The sequence below is a fragment of the Nannospalax galili genome, unplaced genomic scaffold, assembly GCF_000622305.1.
Source record: "Nannospalax galili isolate Female #2095 unplaced genomic scaffold, S.galili_v1.0 scaffold1250, whole genome shotgun sequence".
Lineage (NCBI taxonomy): Eukaryota > Metazoa > Chordata > Mammalia > Rodentia > Spalacidae > Nannospalax > Nannospalax galili.
Genome location: NW_008328704.1, coordinates 657763 through 670273, shown reverse-complemented (window position 1 = coordinate 670273; position 12511 = coordinate 657763). Strand labels below are relative to the sequence as shown.

The 12511-nt window shown below is 45.7% G+C and overlaps 1 protein-coding gene across 3 annotated transcripts in view; it reads right to left on the bottom strand.

Annotated features, from left to right (window-relative positions):
* Nploc4 (NPL4 homolog, ubiquitin recognition factor) overlaps positions 1–12511 on the bottom strand; it is a 57741-nt gene that overhangs the window by 16432 nt on the left and 28798 nt on the right. For all 3 annotated transcript variants that reach the window (XM_008828590.2, XM_029561218.1, XM_029561223.1), the window contains 4 exons: positions 11679–11765; positions 9145–9216; positions 8320–8446; positions 2829–2989 (listed from right to left, as the gene is read on the bottom strand). In XM_008828590.2, the coding sequence (XP_008826812.1) occupies positions 2829–2989; positions 8320–8446; positions 9145–9216; positions 11679–11765 (447 nt within the window). The remainder of the gene's footprint in view (positions 1–2828; positions 2990–8319; positions 8447–9144; positions 9217–11678; positions 11766–12511) is intronic.

The following is a 12511-nucleotide window of genomic DNA, read 5'->3' as shown; positions in this document are numbered from 1 at the left end:
TAAGAGCACTGACTGCTCTTGCAGAGGACTCTGGTTCGATTCCCAGCACCCGCATGGCGGCTATGAACTGTCCTTAACTTCAGTTCCAGGGGACTCTGAAACCCTCTTCTGATCTCTGTGGCTTTGCATGACATGGGTGCACTCACATACATGTAGGCAATGCACTCATACACATAAAATAAAAATAATAAAATTTAAAAAAAAAACCTTACTTTAACTCAGAAACCTCATGGCTAACAATTCTGGAAGGGCCTTAGAGCTTAGGGCTGTCCACGCACAGCCCTCACCTCTGTGCTTCTCAAAGCATGCATGAGTTATGGGCACATCTTGGTCTCCTAGCTCCTTCTCCAGCACTGGGGTCTCTGCCTACTGCTCTTCCTTCCTGAGTCACTGGCTGCAAAGCATATGGAGCACAGCACCCCTCCCACTTCACGTTCAGACTCCCTGCTCCCATCTACTTGTGAATACAAAGAAAAGTGCACACATGTCTAAACATATATATGCTCACAAACCAGAAAGATAGTGGGATCACACCACATGTGTCAACTTCTAGTCTCATACAGTGAGTCTGATCCGGCATCTCTAACAGAATGACACCTGACCTGTGGCGTTCACAGCCCTCCACCACAGAGGTGTGTGATTATTTGATGACCTTTGTCACAGGACTATTCAGTTATTTCCAGTTTTGATGATCATGGCTGACATAGTTATAAACAGTGGCCTTAGATAATATACTAGTACAGGTTTCATTTATGCAGCACATTTTAGAGATCAGCCACAAAGTCCACAGGACAACTAAAAGGATTACTTCAATGTATGTTCTTTGCTCCTGCCCATTTCAGATCCAAGCTTTGTCTCAAAGTGTTCTCTAAGGCCCCTTGTCTAGGAATGAGCTATGTCCCCTTACTCTATGACAGGGAGGAAAAAAAAAAAACAGTCCAAGAGGAAAAACATTGTGCCCTTGAAAACAACTGACGGTAAAGCATTTCCAACAGAGTGAACTATTATTTACCCCAGGATGTAAACATGCCTGCAGTGGGAGACAGGCTGAAAGTTCAGCCGTGGATAGCTCAGCCAAGGGAAATTCAACCACGGAGTTAAAAAGCTCAATTCAACTAACTGCCTCAACTATCCCAGCTGGCTTCTGCTCATGTTGTGAACAGCTGACATGGCGTCATCTGTTGCTGTTGTTACGGAGTTTGAAACCACTGGGAAAAAGACCACCAGACCCAATTCAATTTTTTAAAAAAATATTGCCCCAGTTCGTAGCTGCCATGTGGTGCTGGGAATCGAACCTGGGTCCTCTGCAAGAGCAATCAGTGTTCTTAACCATCTCTCCAGCCTCCCCAATTCAAATTTTAATTGGTCAAATTTATTAGGTCTGTGGCCCCTAAGTCAGATTCAGGACCCACGGCTCCGAGGGGAGGATGAGACTAATTTATAAAGTCAAAATCCACAAACACCATAGAAATTTCATCACATATGAGTAATGTGAAGTGGTCCTGAATAGGGTCAGGACGGCCCAAGTTTGCAAATAAGCAAACTACAGAAGCCAGAACAAGCTTGTGTTAGTCCTTCTCTTAACAGATGTATAAAGATCTTGACAGTAAGGCACTTTGTTATTTAGGCTTCTTGGCTAGGCAAGAAGCACAACTGCAGTGTCTGGGAGGTAACCAAGGTCAGCTACTCCAAAGAAAGCACTCTTCTAAGGGGCAGCAACTAAGTTCAGGCATTTAACCTTGAAGCTGGCTGTTTTTCTAGATTTTGAAGTTAAGAGTGGCTGCTTTATACAAAGTGAAGTTACTCTGCTTTTACAATTTGGGGGACTCCATTTGGGGCCATTACACTATTTGCTCTTTTGCTTGGAAGTCTCACCAGGGGAAACACTGCTCTGCCCAAGACTCTGCTTTAAAATTTACGTTTAGGGCTGGAGAGATGGCTCAGCGGTTAAGAACACCGACCGTTCTTGCAGAAGACCCAGGTTCAAATCCCAGCACCCACATGGCAGCTAACAACTGTCTGTAACTCCAGTCCCAGGGGATCCAATGGCCTCTTCTGACCTCCATGGGCACTGCACGACATGGGTGCACTTATCTACATGCAGGCAATATGCGCATACACATAAAATAAACAAAATTTACTTTTATCTTATGTGTATCAGTGTTTGCCTGCATGTATGAAGTGCACTGCCTGTACAGTGCTTGAGAAGACGAGAAGAGGGCATCAGATCCCCTGGAACTGGAGTTATGGACAGCTATGTGCCACCATGTGGATGCTGGGAACCAAACCTGGGTCCTCTGCAAGAGCAGCCAGTGCTCTTAACTGCTGAGCCATCTCTCCAGCCCCTCCACCTAAGACTTCTGATAGGGAACTGCAGCTGGCTGCCTTAAGGAGGCTTCTGTAGTCTGTCTCTGCTGGATGTTTGTCCTAATTTGATAACTTTCTGCTGCTATTTATTCTTTTATTTGGAAGCCTCACAACAAAACTGATTAACTGTAGTAGGCAGAATTCTAAAAATGATCTCAAATAGCTCTCAATTTTACAAAGTAAGTCTGGTTACAATGCTCTGATTTGATATAACATATCCAAATCCAAAATATGTGAGGTTCCTTTTCTGGCTATATACTCCAACAGCACGAAAGACTGAGTAACCAAGCAACAATAAGCCCCAGAAATGTGACAGATGCCTTGATCCACAAAGCAGGGCTCCAAACACCATGGCTGACAAGCACATGACACTCCAAAGTGCAGTGAGATTGCAAGAGTTCAGGGCAGGTTCACATTGTCCTACATGTGCTTAGTAATTCTTATTCTGCTATTTTTTTTACCTTATAAAACACGTCAGGAACATACTGCTCACTGCTGGACTCCTTAGCGTAGCCAAGCTCAGGAGCATCCTTACATGGCAGAAGGCACTCATCACGGACCAGGGCCATGCACTGGTTGGACACCTGGTACCCTTCAAAGTGAACCTGGTTGTCTGGACCACCTGTAAGAGAAAGACCTTTAAAAAGACTCTGCCAAGGGACCATCAGAAGCACTCCACGTCAGCTACTCTTCAACCAATGGGAAGCAAACTTTCAAGAGTCTGTTGGGTAGCATGGAAAGTGGCTGGAGCACCAGGCTTTGGACATGGCTCGCTTCTCCATAGCCAAGGGCAACACACAGGAGCCACCCACGACATGTTGTCAGAGTCCAGAGAGTCCAGACTGTAAAACCACTCTAACCCCCACCCCTGGCACTGTGCTTTAGTGTCACCGAGGACACAAACTAAGTTTTTAATACAAAGGTGTAAGGACAAATATTGTCCTACATTTCACACACTTGGAGGTGTTGGTGGGGGTACAACACACAAAACAAAAACAATCATCAGTAAAAGCAAACTTAGTGGGCTGTGGCTTGGCATGAAGCCCTGGGTTTTATCTCCAACACCACATAAACCAGGCATAGCAATGAATGTCTGTAATCTTCTGGAGATGGAGGCAAGAGTATCAGAAATTCAAATCATCCTCTCCTAAATAGCAAGTTCAAGGCCAGTCTAGGGTACACAAGACTATCATCTCTTAACAATAATAGTAATAACAAGGGCTGTCAAAATGGCTAAGTAGGTTTTAAAAAAAAAGCACTGGGGGCTGGAGATAGCTCAACAGTTAAGAACACTGGTTGGTCTTGCAGAAGGCCTGGGTTTGAATCCCAGCACCGACATGGCAGCTAATAACTGTCTGTAACTCCAGTCCCAGGGGATCTAACAGCCTCTTCTGATTTCCGCAGGCATTGCATGACATAGGTGCACTTATCTACATGCAGGCAATACATGCATACACATAAAATAAAAATAATAAATAAGCCAGGCGCGGTGGCCCACACGCCTCCCAGCACTCAGGAGGCAGAGGCAGGTGGATCTCTGTGAGTTCAAGGCCAGCCTGTTCTACATAGCGAGTTCTAGGACAGCTGGGGCTACAGGGAGACCCTGGCTCAAAAAGACCAAAAAAATAAAATAAAATAACAATAATAATAAACAAAATTTTTAAAAAAAAGCACTTGTCAAGACTGACAACCTGAGTTCTACTCCTAGAACCCTCTCTCTCATTCTCTTTCTCTCTCTCTCTCTCACAATGATTTAAAATATTTTATCATAAGGCCAGGCGTGGTGGCGCATGCCTTTAATTCCAGCACTAGGGAGGCAGAGGCAGGTGGAGCTCTGTGAGTACAAGGCCAGCCTGGTCTACATAGTGAGTTCCAGGACAGCTGGGGCTACAGAGAGACCCTGTCTCAAAAAGACCAATATTTTTATTATTTTTTAAATATTTTTAAAATATATGTTATTTATTATTTTTATGTGTATAAATGTACTGCCTACATGTATGTAAGCGCACCCATGTCATATAATGCCCACAGAGGTCAGAAGACAAACAGCTGTTAGCCACCATGTGGGTGCTGGGAGTGCTTTTAACTGTGGAGCCATCTCTCCAGCCCCACAAAATGATTTTTGTAAAAAGGAAAGCTGCCAGGCATGGTGGCACACACCTTTAATCCCAGCACTTGGGAGGCAGAGGCATGTGGATCTTTGTGAGTTCAAGGCCAGCCTGGTCTACATAGCAAGTTCCAGGACACCTGGGGCTACAGGGAGATCCCTGCCCCCCCCCCGCCAAAAAAGGAAAGCCATTCCTAGCACACAGATCATACCCAACAGTCTCCAGCTTATAGAAACCTATGTGGTGGCATCAGGTCAGTGCCCCAGGGATCATCTCACACTGTGAAGGTGTGGATACTATCCACACTACTCAGCAGGCCACCCACAGGATCTCCTCCCAGTACCCCAGACTCGTGGCCCATTCACTGTCTTACAGTTTGTTTCCCTTCTTCCCAAGCACTACTTCATAAAGACCTAAGGTCATGGGGACTGGAGAGAGAGCTCAGTGGGTAAAGGTATCTGTCACCAAGCTTAATGACAAGAGTTTGATTCTCAGAACCACCCCTAAAACCCAAAAAACCCTATTTCTGTTTCATTTGGAAAAACTCAGAGTAGTTTATAGGAAACAGATTCAGTCTACCTAGTTTACAAATACACATCTGAAACCAGACATGAACACAATCAGAAAAGGTGGAAGATAGTTGGGCGTGGTGGCACACACCTTCAATCCCAGCACTGAGGAGTAAGGGCTGGGCGGATCTCTGTGAGTTCAAGGCCAGCCTGGTCTACATAGTGAGCACCAGGACAGCTGGGGCTACAGAGAGACAGAGAGAGACTGTCTCAAAAAGACCGAGTTGGGCATGGTAGCACACTGACTGCTTTAATCCCAGGACTCAGGAGGCGGAGGGAAGCAATCACTGTAAGATCAAGGCCAGACTGGTCTACGGGCTATAGAAAGACATTCTCTCAAAACAAAAAATAACAAACAAAAAACAAAATTAGCCGGATCTCTGTGAGTTCAAGGCCAGCCTGGTCTACATAGTAAGTTCCAGGACAGCTGGGGCTACAGGGAGACCCTGTCTCAAAAAGACAAAAAAGCAACACTGGAAACCAGGCATGGGTGCATGCTTCTAATCCCAGGATTTAGAAGGTAGAGACAAGAGGATCAGGAGTTTAAAGCTAGCCTAAGCTACAAAGTCGCTCCTGCAAAAAAAAAAAAAAACAAAAAAACCGGGGGGGAGATGATGTATCTGAGGATATAGCTCAGTGGACCTAGTATGCTTGAGGCCCTGGGTTCAATCTCTTAACACCACAGAGAAAAAAAGTGACACTGGCGACCATGGGCAGTCTCTGAAGGCAACAGACTGAGATGAGCTACAAACATTCCTTTCCCACTTAGGTTTACTTAGTGTTTCTGGAAACCTTACACAGGCCGAGATGCTGAGGAGGCTAGGCAAATTCACTATCATTCCTTATGCAAAGCATCGCCAGAGAGCCCACATATAGGATGGAGCGTATTGTGCAGAGGGGGAGTGACAGAAAGGACTGAGTTGCCTTGAATTTGAGGTGTATTTCTTGTTTTGAAAGCACATTTACAGAAAGTCATTTTCACAGTCCAGCAGTTAAACATGTACCCAGTGACGAAGACCCAGAGATAAGGCCATGTAGTATGGCCTTCACTCAGGTTCCCTCTCGTCACCTGGGCAAACCACTACACATAACCAAGTCAGAAAAGCTGCAGAAAATCACAGAGGGTGGGAAGGACCTGCAGGCAGAAGCAAGGGCCTAGGTCCCAGTATCCTGCATGTACCTGAGCTCAGCCTGCAGAAGGGCCAGTCCAGCACCCAAAAGGAGGTATCTGCAAACACATCAGCTCAAAACTTCTTCTCTAACAAGGAGATGGGATTGCATTTTCTAGCACCTCTAACACAGAAGAAAGGCGCACTTTATTTGGAGGGAGAAAACCGATGTCCTGGCTGTGGTAACTAAAACCCCAGTGAGATCTGCAGCCCTGTGGACAGCCATTCTTCAGGAGAGGAAGATGGTGCAACAAAGCAACAAAAGGGAGGAGCCAACACTCAGACAAAACCAGCTGACTACAGATCTTACCCTAAATGAGGTCAGCCTTTACCTCCCACATCCTTTAAGTGACAATTCTGGAGGCAAAAATTTCATAGGTGATCTGATTTCCAAACTCAGCCAGTAGTGTGACGTAGTAACTGAAGGTGGCAGTCTCCAACATGTAAAAACTACTTCTAATTCTAAAAATGTGCTAATTCTTTTGGCCCATGGAACATTTTCCTATAGAAACAGTAATTAAAAGGCTGAATTACTACAGAAGCCCACAGAAGACCCCAACAGTCATAGTCATCCTTAGTGAAGGTGATGGTTCTCCAAGTCTCTCAAGGTGTTTCTGGCTGTATCAATAATGGGGCACTGCCAGCTTTTGTGGGGTGGAGCTGAGGATGCTGGGCATCTTGCAAGATACAGGGAAATCACACACAGTAAGAACTGTTTCATACCCCTTGTACTCTTGAACCCCTTACACATCATGTGGGCAAAAATCCCAATCTATCATGGTGAGATCAGAATCAAAGCTACTTTATAAGCCACTATGAAGCCTCATATACACACTTTCAACACCCACCACGACCTCTGGAACCACAATACTGGGAAACAGAGAACACGTGGCTTGGCCTGAGTAAGACAGCATGAAGCACCTCAGGAGACCACAACCCTGATGGCCAAGGCAGAGGTCAGATGGATCTGCTGTCCAGCTCTGTGTAAAGCCTGGAGCCCTGGCATGTAGCACTGTGTCAGTCCCTTCTGCCCCGTCTGTCCACAAGAGTGAGTTCTGTAGACTTACTGACATCCTTCAATCCTAACCAGTGCCAGCCTCTACCCATGCTCTTCATCACTTGACCCCAACAACAATTTAGAAAAATAAATCTGACATCACTAATCCATATGTGTAACAACATGTATCTATTACCAACAGGACAAAGAGGCCACTAATATCTCCTACTCTGCAAAAAATACATTCATGCAAACCAACCAAACAAACGAAATACTTATCAATTTAAACAGACCTTAAGACCTTACACCACACAAAGGTAAGCTTGCTCACATTTAGTAAGGCTTAAAAATTCTGGTAGTATGAAAGCCTCTTGAATAAGTAACCCATGGCAGTGGACACCTGACTAGGTCCCCAGCGTACGCTGTGTATGAGCTGGAAGGGGGCATTCTAAGAACCAAGAGAAAGGTGGTCACCAAGAAAAGAGGACTGCTGTTTCCTTGAAGGGAGAGGCCAGACCTTCACAGGATCAGAATCAGAACTTACTGAAAATCTAGCAGAGTAGTTTACATGCCTATGACCCGGTTCTCAAATTCCCAAGTTCCTATTCCTTTTAATACTATGACTTTGCATCTTGCTTTTCTCTGGGATAGCACCTTAGGAATATATAAAAGATCTAGTATGTGTTCTTATAAGCCACAATCTCCTATTCCTCTATGACATATATATGACACATATTATCCAACACATGTCACTCCCAAAAGAACTTGATGGAATTTAAAGAACATTCCTATTGTTGAAGGTGCATGAGCCATGGGAACAGGAATCCCTCTTCTTGCAGTCATTTCTGGCTGCTGGGAAAAGGAACAGACGAAAGGCAAGAGTTACTGTAGTCTTGAGATGAGAGCATGAGACCTGAGAACAGCAATGCAAAAGCCCCAACTCTGCCTCACGTCCACAGGTGATGCTAAAGTCAGAGTTTTCACCATAAAACAAAAGGAAGAATCTATATCCTCACAAGTCATAGAGTCAAGGGTGCAAAGCTGCTGCAAAGAAGAACAGTACACATTAGTGGGCAGTGTGTCTATGGCGTTACTCTGCCCATTTATACCTGTGGCCACTGCAGTAACAAACTTGGATCCAAAATGCCCATCGGGAGAGAGCCGGCAAATGTTGGGGTGCTTGTTTTGAAAGTCTCCTGCAGTGATGCATTCTTCTGAACTCAGGAAATAGGTGTCCTAAGCCAAGAGAGGTGGCATATCAAATTTTACAGCATGTGTCAAAACAAGCTTCTAGTTCTTTAGAAAATTTACAAGTTGGGCCAGCAAGATTGCTCAGTAGGTAGAGGTGCTTGTCACCAAGCCTGATGACCTGAGTTTGATCCCCGGAACCCACATGGTGGAAGGAGAGAAACAATTCCCACAAGCTATCCTCTGACCTCGACATGCGTGCCACACACAATAAATAAATTTAAAAAAGAAAAAAAAAATAAAAAGAGCCCAGAGCCCAGCACTCAGGAGGCAGAGGCAGGTAGATCTATGTGAGTTTGAAGCCAGCCTGGTCTACATTGCAAGTTTCAGGCCAGCCAGAGCTACACAAGTGTGACAGTCTCAGAAAAGAAAAACTTCAGGAGCTAAGCTATAACACCTCAGAAATTACACTGAGACAAATATCTATAATTCCTAGCAATTAGGGACTCGTGTAAAATCACCCAAACTAGGAGGGCAAGAAGCCCTGAGCAACCCACCCCCACAGGGCTACAGGTAAGGCAAGGTGGAATTTGCTTTGCCAGACAGAATCAACAGGCTGAGCCTTAACTGACCAAGAAGACTGTCTTGAAAAACCATTTCCAAGCTGTGCAGAGACCGTGAGATCCAAGTCAGTGCTACCTGAATCAGGTTTCAGGGACAAGCCAACATTCCTGTCTCCATCTCACCTTATTTCGACTGTATCGGACTGTACCCTTTCGGGTATCTTCTGAGACAAGGTCCGTGAATATCCATCCAACCTTAATGAAAAAGGAAAGTATCTTTTGAGTATCTCCATAAAACAGATGATGATGGTTCCTGGTTTCTGTCCAGGGAGCATAAAAACAGTGTCTTACAGATAGCCCTTCCTGCTCATGAACCAAGTAAAGCTGAGTGTGGCTCTTCAGCTCAGCTACCAGGAAGAAACTGGTACTTTCTTCTGGTGCTGCTGTGACAGGTAAACATTCATCCATCAGACAGGGCTCTACTTAGGACCCCTGGGCACCACACTTTGTTAGGTGCAAGAACATTATTGAATGAGACCAACAGGATGTGAAAAGAAGGAACTTGTGCTCCAAAAAGTAAGGTGGACAAGAAGTAAGCGGTGATGTTCCTGTGGTAGTGTAATGGCGAATCTTGGTCATCAACTTGATACCTGGGAAGAGGGACCCTCAAATGAAGAATTTCCTCCATCAAATTGGTATGTAGGTATGTCTGTGGGGTATTTTCTTGCTTGCTAGCTGAAGTAGGAGGGCCCAGTCCGATATGGGCAGGTGGACCTGGGATGTACAAAGAAGGGTAGCTGAGCAAGCCAAAGGGAATAGGCAATAAGCAGTGTTCCTCTATCATCTCTGCTTCAGTTCCTGGCCACAGACTCCTGCCTTGGCTTCCCTCCAGGATGAACTTCGTAAGCTCTAAGAGGAAATAAACCCCTTCTCCCCAGGCTGCTTTGTTTCATGTTTATCACAACAGAAGGCAAACTAGAATAGGAGGGTCCTCTACAGGTAGACTCCTAGAGAGACACTTAAGATGAAGAGTGTCACACCAGAGACACCCGAGGCTAGTAGAGCAGCTGAAGGCACAAGGTCTAGAGCCCCATCACTGGGGCACCCTAAAGGCCAGTCCTAGAATTGAGGCACTGTGCAGCCCCTGCATGTGCTAAAGTGACAAGACCTGCCTGTTCTACCATATATGTTTATCTTAGCCTCCAGAGTCAGAAGCAAGTGAGAGATCAGGGCTGGGTGACAAGCCAAGTATCCACCTCCATCCTTGGAAGTGACAAAGGCCCACCACCCTCTCCAGGAGAGTCTGACTCAGCTCTGCAAACCACCCTGTACAGACAAGACTGGGTGTATTGGGAACCACCAGCGTTACAATACCTGGCTGGATGAGTACAACCCAGGGAGGATGGTAACCAAGAATGTGAGGCAGACAACCCATGTAAGTCAGCAAGTCAAAATCCGTAAGAGCAAGCAAGGAGCTTGGGTTCTGAGGAAAGCACTTAAGTAACTTCAGGACATTCTATGATCATGATGTTATGAGCCACAAATTTATAACACACATAGGTCAAAACACCAGGCCAGTTTCTCTCCTGAATAAAGGAACTTCCAGAATTTGAACTAAACATGACTTTTCATTGAGATGCTGACTCCCTGTTTGAAACTGGAGGACAATTTTTCCCTAACAGGGTAAAACTGTACCGACTTTTTCAGGAGTATTCCTAGGTTTCCTAGTCCTATCCATCTATTGAAAGATAAAACAAAATAATCCATACAGATTATTTCTCACTGTCCAAATAAAGGCTAAAACTTACACCCACTAATAGCCAGGCATGGTAGCACACACCTTTAATCTTAGCACTCAGGAGACAGAGGCAGGCGGATCTCTGAGTTCAAGGCCATAGAGTTCCAGGCTGGCTGGGGCTGCAGGGTGACCCTGTCCCCAAAACATAAACAAAAAACCCACACTAATGTGAACTTCCACAGTGTGTTCAATGCATGGTTCAGTGAGTCTGCAGGTCCTAACGAGCCAGGGGTGGTGGCACATGTCTGTAATCACCACAATGTGAGACCAAAGCAGGATCTGAGTTCAAGGCCAGTGTGGTATACAAAAGCAAGAACACAACTCAGAAACAAAACCACAACCTGCCATTCCCAGGAGTCTTACCAAGGGCATGAAACCAAGACGATTCCAGGTTCACCAACCCACATTAGAAACAGGAAATCCAATGATTATCTAGGGAGGAATTCCAGAAGCACTGGGTATCTAGGACAGGAAAGGCCACAAGGATGTGAGAGGGAAACACTACTACGGAACATGTACGGTGTGGCAGTGGTCCTCAGGAACTATGGCTGGCAGGCTCAAAAACTGTGTATTCTTTCGATCTGGTTTTAGAGATAGGAGTCTTGTTTTGGGTACCAGGCTGACCTTGGAACTCTTGATCTTCCTGCCTCAGCCCAAAGATGGCTAGGAGTACACACAGGCGCCAGAACACTCAGCTCTATACGTCAGAAAAGGTTCCCATCTCACTCTAAGAGAATCATCAAAACTATTAGTGACCAACACTAGAACCTCACGAACACCAAAGGGTCCAAAGGTGTTGAGTTTACAATGGATCTTGTCAACTAGGGGTCTGAACCCAGACAAGACTGAGCCACTCCATCTGCCTGGATTTCCCCAGCTCAGGTCCCCCCAAAGGTCACCTGGCTGACAGGTCCCGTACCTTCCTCAGGCCAAGTTTGGCGGCAATCTCATCAACCACCTCGGCTTTTGGATCTTCCAGAAGCTCCAGGCTGTTCTGTGTACCAATCTGTTGGGAACCAAAGGGTTAGGAAACAATTAAGAGGATACAGCTGGGAAGGTTAGTACCTGCTCCCTCCACCTCTACCTGCCAGCTTCCTCCCTGCCTAAGAGATTTACACCTACCAACTTAAACGGGGCTCAAAGGAAGACTGTCTCTACTGTTTACTTGAAAGCAGCTCCTTCACTGGGGAATGGAGCTGCTTTTAGAACTCCCTTGGATGGATAATCCTGCTTGAGACAGTTTGGCTGGCAGATTACAGCTGCAAGATAGCAGTCATCCCAGAACCAACTTGCAGAACTGAACCCTGCTACTGTAGAGACAACATGTGGTTTCACAGCCAAGACACCAAGCCAAAGGGGCATTCTGACCCTGTGCAGCAGACAAGTATCCAAAGAACAGGAAGAGGCACCTCAAACTGCAGGCTGCTTACTGTGACACGCTCTAGCCTGGGCATGGCTAGGCTCTAGCTGCAACTGATGCAAGTGCACCTAATCTGATAACAAGGGCTGGCAAGATGGGTCAGTGGTAAGAGTGCATGCTACTAAGTCTGATGATCTGAGTGTGAGTCCAGGAACTCACATGGTGGAAGAACTGACTCTGACAAGTTGTCTTCTGACCTCCACCATGAACATACAAATAAGTGTAAAAAATTTAGAGAAGGGCTGGAGAGATGGCTCAGCAGTTAAGAGCACTGACTGCTCTTACAGAGGACCTGGGTTCGATTCCCAGCACCCACATGGCGGCTACAAACC